Here is a 7,978-nt window from a genome sequence, read left to right as displayed (position 1 = left end):
AGTACTTCCTGTGGAGCATTCTATAGTACTTCCTGTAGAGCATTCTATAGTACTTCCTGTAGAGCATTCTATAGTACTTCCTGTAGAGCATTCTATAGTACTTCCTGTAGAGCATTCTATAGTACTTCCTGTAGAGCATTCTATAGTACTTTCTGTAGAGCATTCTATAGTACTTCCTGTAGAGCATTCTATAGTACTTCCTGTAGAGCATTCTATAGTACTTTCTGTAGAGCATTCTATAGTACTTCCTGTAGAGCATTCTATAGTACTTCCTGTGGAGCATTCTATAGTACTTTCTGTAGAGCATTCTATAGTACTTCCTGTAGAGCATTCTATAGTACTTCCTGTAGAGCATTCTATAGTACTTCCTGTAGAGCATTCTATAGTACTTTCTGTAGAGCATTCATGTTTGTATCTCTCCCTGTACACACACTGCTCTGGAGCACCTGTTTTAAATCATGTAACACTGGAAATGCACAACTCTGAGCTGTAGGTGGACATGATGTACATGTATGTGGTCATGATTGAGCTGTAGGTGGACATGATGTACATGTATGTGGTCATGACTCTGAGCTGTAGGTGGACATGATGTACATGTATGTGGTCATGACTCTGAGCTGTAGGTGGACATGATGTACATGTATGTGGTCATGACTCTGAGCTGTAGGTGGACATGATGTACATGTATGTGGTCATGACTCTGAGCTGTAGGTGGACATGATGTACATGTATGTGGTCATGACTCTGAGCTGTAGGTGGACATGATGTACATGTATGTGGTCATGGCTGAGCTGTAGGTGGACATGATGTACATGTATGTGGTCATGACTCTGAGCTGTAGGTGGACATGATGTACATGTATGTGGTCATGACTCTGAGCTGTAGGTGGACATGATGTACATGTATGTGGTCATGACTCTGAGCTGTAGGTGGACATGATGTACATGTATGTGGTCATGACTGAGCTGTAGGTGGACATGATGTACATGTATGTGGTCATGACTCTGAGCTGTAGGTGGACATGATGTACATGTATGTGGTCATGACTGAGCTGTAGGTGAACATGATGTGTGTGGTCATGACTGGCGGAAGTGGCGATGTTCTTTATACCCACTCTGAATATATCTCACTCAAATAAGGCTTTAATAAAAAACGTTTTGTATTTTATTCGTGTGTTCTGTTCCTTTCCTTCTTAATGCATCCATGATGAAGAGGAGGAGTGAGGAAGAGGATGAGTAGTGAAGAGTGTAAGTGATGAAGAGGAGGAGGAGTGTAGAGTGTGAATGATGAAGAGGAGTGAAGAGTGTAAGTGATGAAGAGGAGTGAAGAGTGTAAGTGATGAAGAGTGTAACTGTGCGTTCACACTGCCGCCGACTTGAGCTTCCAAAGATTCCGGAAGCCATTCATTTTCAATGGAAGCAGCGAACAATGCAACTACGTCAGAGCGGCCAAAGCGTCCAAGCTTCCCACGGCGTCCTTGACAGGGCGTCCAGAGCGATTTTGGAAGCTCAAGTCGCTCTTGGTCTGAACGCACAGTAAGTGATGAAGAGGAGGCGTAGTGATGAGGTGTAGTAAAGAGAAATGTGTGTGGTGCGTGTATGTGTGTGTGGTGTGTGTGTGAGCTGTTTTGAGTCCTTCAGAAGATGCCGTGCGGAAGAGCTGGGCCTCTCTCTCCGCTCCTGCGTGGCTGTCATGAACGCCTCTTTGTTCCGCTTCTGCTCGCTGGGCGTCTGTTTTGTGCCCTGATTGCCAAAAGGACATTCATGGCCTGAACCTCACCACTGGCATCACATTGTGTTGCCTTTCTCCGCTGAGGAAATGTCAGACTGAACGTCATTGTCTCCGCCTCCCCCCCGCTCTACCCTGCATCAGCAGTGCCCGCTCACAGCCCACACAACAGTCTGAGAACTATTACTACAGTCTGAGAACTATTACTACAGTCTGAGAACAACCTCAACAGTCTGAGAACTATTACTACAGTCTGAGAACAACCTCAACAGTCTGAGAACTATTACTACAGTCTGAGAACTATTACTACAGTCTGAGAACTATTACTACAGTCTGAGAACTATTACTACAGTCTGAGAACAACCCCAACAGTCTGAGAACTATTACTACAGTCTGAGAACTATTACTACAGTCTGAGAACTATTACTACAGTCTGAGAACAACCCCAACAGTCTGAGAACTATCATAACAGTCGGAGTGCGATCATTTGATGAGCAGATACTGCATATAAACATTTGAAGCTAAAGACAGCATTAACTTGTGTTGTGTGTAGACAGACACAATTGAAGCTGAAAGACAGCATTATGTGTGGTGTGTGGACTAGCCATTTGAAGCTAAAGACAGCATTAACTTGTGTTGTGTGTGGACTAGCCATTTGAAGCTAAAGACAGCATTAACATGTGTTGTATGTGGACTAGCCATTTGAAGCTAAAGACAGCATTAACATGTGTTGTGTGTAGACAGACACATTTGAAGCTAAAGACAGCATTAACATGTGTTGTGTGTGGACTAGCCATTTGAAGCTAAAGACAGCATTAACTTGTGTTGTATGTGGACTAGCCATTTGAAGCTAAAGACAGCATTAACATGTGTTGTATGTGGACTAGCCATTTGAAGCTAAAGACAGCATTAACATGTGTTGTGTGTAGACAGACACATTTGAAGCTAAAGACAGCATTAACTTGTGTGTGGACTAGACATTTGAAGCTAAAGACAGCATTAACATGTATTGTGTGTGACTAGACATTTGAAACTAAAGACAGAATTAACTTGTGTTATGTGTAGACAGACACATTTGAAGCTAGACAGCATTAACATGTGTTGTGTGTAGAGACATATTTGAAGCTAAAGACAGCATTAACTTGTGTTGTGTGTAGACAGACACATGTGAAGCTAAAGACAGCATTGTGTGTTGTGTGTGGACTGTGGACTAGCCATTTGAAGCTAGACAGCATTAACTTGTGTTGTGTGTAGACAGACACATTTGAAGCTAGACAGCATTAACATGTGTTGTGTGTAGAGACATATTTGAAGCTAAAGACAGCATTAACATTTGTTGTGTGTAGACAGACACATTTGAAGCTAAAGACAGCATTAACTTGTGTTTTGTGTAGACAGATACATTTGAAGCTAAAGACAGCATTAACTTGTGTTGTGTGTGGACTAGACATTTAGACATTTGAAACTAAAGACAGCATTAACACATGTTGTATGTAGACATATACATTTGAAGCTAAAGACAGCATTAACATTTGTTGTATGCAGACATATACATTTGAAACTAAAGACAGCATTAACACATGTTGTATGTAGACATATACATTTGAAGCTAAAGACAGCATTAACATTTGTTGTATGTAGACATATACAGTACATTTGAAACTAAAGACAGCATTAACACATGTTGTATGTAGACATATACATTTGAAGCTAAAGACAGCATTAACATTTGTTGTGTGTGACTAGACATATTGGTCGGAATGAAGGCTGTGTGTATGTGTATGTACAGGCATGTGAGCCTGAGAAAAGGCCTGTGTATGTGTGTGTGTGTATGTGTGTGTGTCTGTGTGAGAGAGAGAGCATGTGTATGTGAGGTGTTTTTGTGTACAGAAGTGTGAACTTGAGTGAAAGCCTGTGTGTGTGTGTGTGTGTGTGTGTGTATATGTGTGTGTGTGTGTGTGTGTGTGTGTGTGTGTGTGTGTGTGTGTGTGAGAGAGAGAGAGAGCATGTGTATGTGAGGTGTTTTTGTGTACAGAAGTGTGAACTTGAGTGAAAGCCTGTGTGTGTGTGTGTGTGTGTGTGTGTGTGTGTGTGTGTGTGTGTGTGTGTGTGTGTGTGTGTGTGTGATGACGGCTAATACACAGAGTGGTTATTGTAACTCCCAGCTGTGATGAGACAAAAGACGGCTGCATAATGAGTGTTTTTCCCTGTGACTGGCGCCTCTCTCTCTCTGTCTCTCTCTCTCTCACACACACACACACACACACACACACACACACACTTCCCTGCGGGCCCAGGGCCAGTTCCTCCTCTCAGCTCAGACTGGCGAGCTTCTCAGGGTGCGGCAGCATCAGGGCTGATCAGAATGGAAATGCCTTATTAGGGTCAGAGGTCACTCTGCACAAGAGTGGAGCTGAGATCAGACACACAGCACTGACCTGTTTCACATATGTAGCGCTGACCTGTTTCACATGTGCAGTACTGACCTGTTTCACATATGCAGTACTGACCCTTTTCACATGCAGTACTGACCTGTTTCAAGTGTGCAGTACTGACCTGTTTCACATGCAGAACTGACCTGTTTGAAGTGCTCAGTACTGACCTGTTTCAGGTACAGTGTAGCACTGACATGTCATGTGTCCATAATGGAACAGCTGGATGGCAGGACAGCAGCGGGACAGCAGCAGGATAGCAGCGGGATGGAGGTCATTCAGCAGGACAGCAGCGGGATGGAGGTCATTCAGCAGGACAGCAGCGGGATGGAGGTCATTCAGCAGGACATGGCCACACCAGAGAGGGTTAAAGCGGAGCGAGAGGCGCAAACGTTCCATCATTTCCGCGTTCTGTCTTCGCAAAGGGGAGGGGGGCTAATTGCCCCTTTAAGCAGACCTGCTAACATTCGAACTGAACTGCTTGCCGATCTGACAGAGATCGATATCCCACTATTATATGACGTCTTTACGACACGCCTCTTCAAGCAGACCGGAACTGTTCGAATTTTGCTTCCATAGAGATGCATTATGTTGCTCTATCTTGTCAGTAATGAAGGATCTTTGGCCACACCCATGCAATGTACAGCGGGATAGAGGTCATTCAGCAGGACATAGCCACACCCATAGCCACACCCATAACCACACCCATGCACTGGACGCAGGGCTGAGACAATCGGCTGCCAGTGGTTTCATTTGATTGGATGAGTATGCTTGTGGAAAATATCTCTGATTTGTCATTATTCAACAATTGTGGTTGTTGTGGTTATTATGGTTGTTTTAAGCGTTTTAACCATCTTATTTGACCACCCTATGATGGTTAACCAGCTAGACCAGCAAAACTCTGGTGAAAACATACCTTCAGCTGGTTTACTCAGCTTATGATGGTAATTCAGCTGGTTTTGATTGTCGTACCACCTCGAGCTGGTCATTTTAGTTGGTGTTGCTGGTCTACATTGCTGGTTTTTACCAGCTTATGTTGGTCATTCTAGAACACCAGCTTGACCATCTTTGTCAAGCTTGACAGGCTGGTCACCAGCATGACCATCTTAAACCAGCTGTATCCCAAACGAGAGGCTGGTCACACCAGCACGACCAGCTTCCTCAGATGGTCACGCTAGCATGTCTAGCTGGTGGCCTAACCAGCTACACCAGCAAAGACCAGCAATAGCTGGAAGAAAACCAGCAAAGACCAGCTAAAACCAGCTACCAGCCAAAGCTGGTTTCTTGCTGTTTTTTTCAGCAGGGGTGGTTGTTGTGATTGTTGTTGTGGTTATTCTGATTGTTGTTGTTGCTGTGGTTATTGTGGGTGTTGTGATTGTTGCTGTTGTGGTGGTTATTGTGGGTGTTGTGATTGTTGTTGTTGTTGGGGTTATTGGGGTTGTTGTGATTGTTGTTGTTGTGGTTATTGTGGTTGTTGTGATTGTTGTTGTTGTTGTTGTTGTTATTGTGGTGGTTATTGTGATTGTTGTTGTTGTTGGGGTTATTGGGGTTGTTATTGCTGTTGTTGTTGTTGTGATTGTTGTTGTGGTTATTGTGATCGTTGTTGTTGTGGTGGTTATTGTGGTTGTTGTGATTGTTGTTGTTGTTGTTGTGGTTGTTGTTGTGGTGGTTATTGTGGTTGTTGTTGTTGTTGTTGTGGTGGTGGTTATTGTGGGTGTTGTGGTTGTTGTTGTTCTTGTGGTTATTGTGGTTGTTGTTGTTGTTGTTGTGGTGGTGGTTATTGTGGTTGTTGTGGTTATTGTGATCGTTGTTGTTGTGGTGGTTATTGTGGTTATTGTGGTTGTTGTGATTGTTGTTGTTGTGGTTGTTGTTGTGGTGGTGGTTATTGTGGTTATTGTGGTTGTTGTGATTGTTGTTGTTGTGGTTGTTGTTGTGGTGGTTATTGTGGTTGTTGTTGTTGTTGTTGTGGTGGTGGTTATTGTGGGTGTTGTGGTTGTTGTTGTTCTTGTGGTTATTGTGGTTGTTGTTGTTGTTGTTGTGGTGGTGGTTATTGTGTTTGTTGTGGTTGTTGTGATTGTTGTTGTTGTGGTGGTTATTGTGGGTGTTGTGGTTGTTGTTGTTCTTGTGGTTATTGTGGTTGTTGTGATTGTTGTTGTTGTTGTTGTGGTGGTTATTGTGGTTGCAGTGGCTCTGATCTGCGGCGGCTCTGCGGGGGCTCCGCAGGGGTCCAGATGGGGATGAGGAGGCGTGGTCCGCGGACACAGAGGGCCTTTGTGCCTCCTGACTGGAGCTCCAGCAGATGCCTTAATGGGCTCATTCAGCGCCGAGCCGCCCGCCCCGCCTGACCACGCTCCACTGCGGAGCCAAGCTCGCCGGGGTAAGCACCGCATCTCCAAACCATCTCATCATTATTATGGTGTATGTGCATTATGGTATGTTATGATGGTGTGTGTGTGTGTGTGTGTGCATTAAGGTATGCTATGATAGTGTGTGTATGTTGTTATCCTCTGATCATCTCACAATCACAACTGAGATGTTTGATTTGCCAACAGTCATACTGATTGTGTGTATCCATACTGGTTATCCATACTAGTTGTGTGTGTATCCATACTAGTTATCCATACTGGTTGTGTATATTCATACTAGTTGTATATATTCATACTAGTTGTATATATTCATACTGGTTGTGTGTATCCATACTAGTTGTGTGTATGTATTATGGTGTGTGTATTTATTCCGGTTGTGTATTTGTTCTGGTGTGTGTATTTATTCCGGTTGTGTGTAATTGTTCTGGTGTGTGTGTTTATTACAGTTGTGTGTATTTGTTCTGGTGTGTATTTATTCCGGTTGTGTGTAATTGTTCTGGTGTGTGTATTTATTCCGGTTGTGTATATTTGTTCTGGTGTGTGTGTTTATTCCGGTTGTGTATATTTGTTCTGGTGTGTGTGTTTATTCCGGTTGAGTGTATTTGTTCTGGTGTGTATTTATTACGGTTGTGTATATTTGTTCTGGTGTGTGTATTTATTCCGGTTGTGTATATTTGTTCTGGTGTGTGTATTCGGTCTAGAGAGCAGCATGAAGATGAGGTCATCTGCGCTGCTGGGCCTGCTGATCAGCTTCACAGTCCTCTCTTCAGGTGGGTGATTTTCATACCGTTAGCATTTTCATACCGTTAGCATCCTCTCTTCAGATGGGTCATTTTCATACCGTTAGCATTTTCATACCATTAGCATCCTCTCCTCAGGTGGGTGATTTTCATACCGTTAGCATTTTCATACTGTTAGCATTTTCATACCGTTAGCATCCTCTCTTCAGATGGGTCATTTTCATACCGTTAGCATTTTCATACTGTTAGCATTTTCATACCGTTAGCATCCTCTCTTCAGGTGGGTCATTTTCATACCGTTAGCATCCTCTCTTCAGGTGGGTCATTTTCATACAGTTAGCATCCTCTCTTCAGGTGGGTCATTTTCATACCGTTAGCATCCTCTCTTCAGGTGGGTCATTTTCATACAGTTAGCATCCTCTCTTCAGGTGGGTCATTTTCATACCGTTAGCATTTTCATACCGTTAGCATCCTCTCTTCAGGTGGGTCATTTTCATACCGTTAGCATCCTCTCTTCAGGTGGGTCATTTTCATACCGTTAGCATTTTCATACCGTTGGCGTTCATTCTAGCTGCTAAGGCAGTCTGGAAACTACCGCCCTAATTTTTACCTGAGATAGGGGACCAATCACAGAACAGGGGGGAAAGCAAGACGATGGTGAGCTATGCACAGACGCATTTGATAGACATCTGTGTCGCCCAATGAACTCAAA

At 43.5% G+C, this 7,978-nt stretch overlaps 1 protein-coding gene and 1 long non-coding RNA gene across 2 annotated transcripts in view; both read left to right on the top strand.

The window, feature by feature from the left end:
- The first annotated feature begins 226 nt into the window (after positions 1 to 226).
- Positions 227 to 1,167, top strand: LOC134094121 (uncharacterized). Its single transcript, XR_009940425.1, has 2 exons — positions 227 to 493; positions 536 to 1,167. It is a non-coding gene; the product is annotated as an uncharacterized LOC134094121 (long non-coding RNA).
- Positions 1,168 to 6,374: 5,207 nt separating this feature from the next.
- Positions 6,375 to 7,978, top strand: part of LOC134094232 (CD59 molecule (CD59 blood group)) — a 4,787-nt gene continuing 3,183 nt past the window's right edge. The window contains exons 1-2 of the mRNA XM_062547680.1: positions 6,375 to 6,537; positions 7,228 to 7,296. Of these exons, the coding sequence (XP_062403664.1) occupies positions 6,468 to 6,537; positions 7,228 to 7,296 (139 nt within the window). The 5' untranslated portion in view covers positions 6,375 to 6,467. The remainder of the gene's footprint in view (positions 6,538 to 7,227; positions 7,297 to 7,978) is intronic.

This window comes from Sardina pilchardus, chromosome 10 (genome assembly GCF_963854185.1).
Source record: "Sardina pilchardus chromosome 10, fSarPil1.1, whole genome shotgun sequence".
In the NCBI taxonomy this organism is placed as follows: domain Eukaryota; kingdom Metazoa; phylum Chordata; class Actinopteri; order Clupeiformes; family Clupeidae; genus Sardina; species Sardina pilchardus.
The sequence above is the reverse complement of the archived record's forward strand: the minus strand, read 5'-3'. Positions and strand labels throughout refer to the sequence as shown.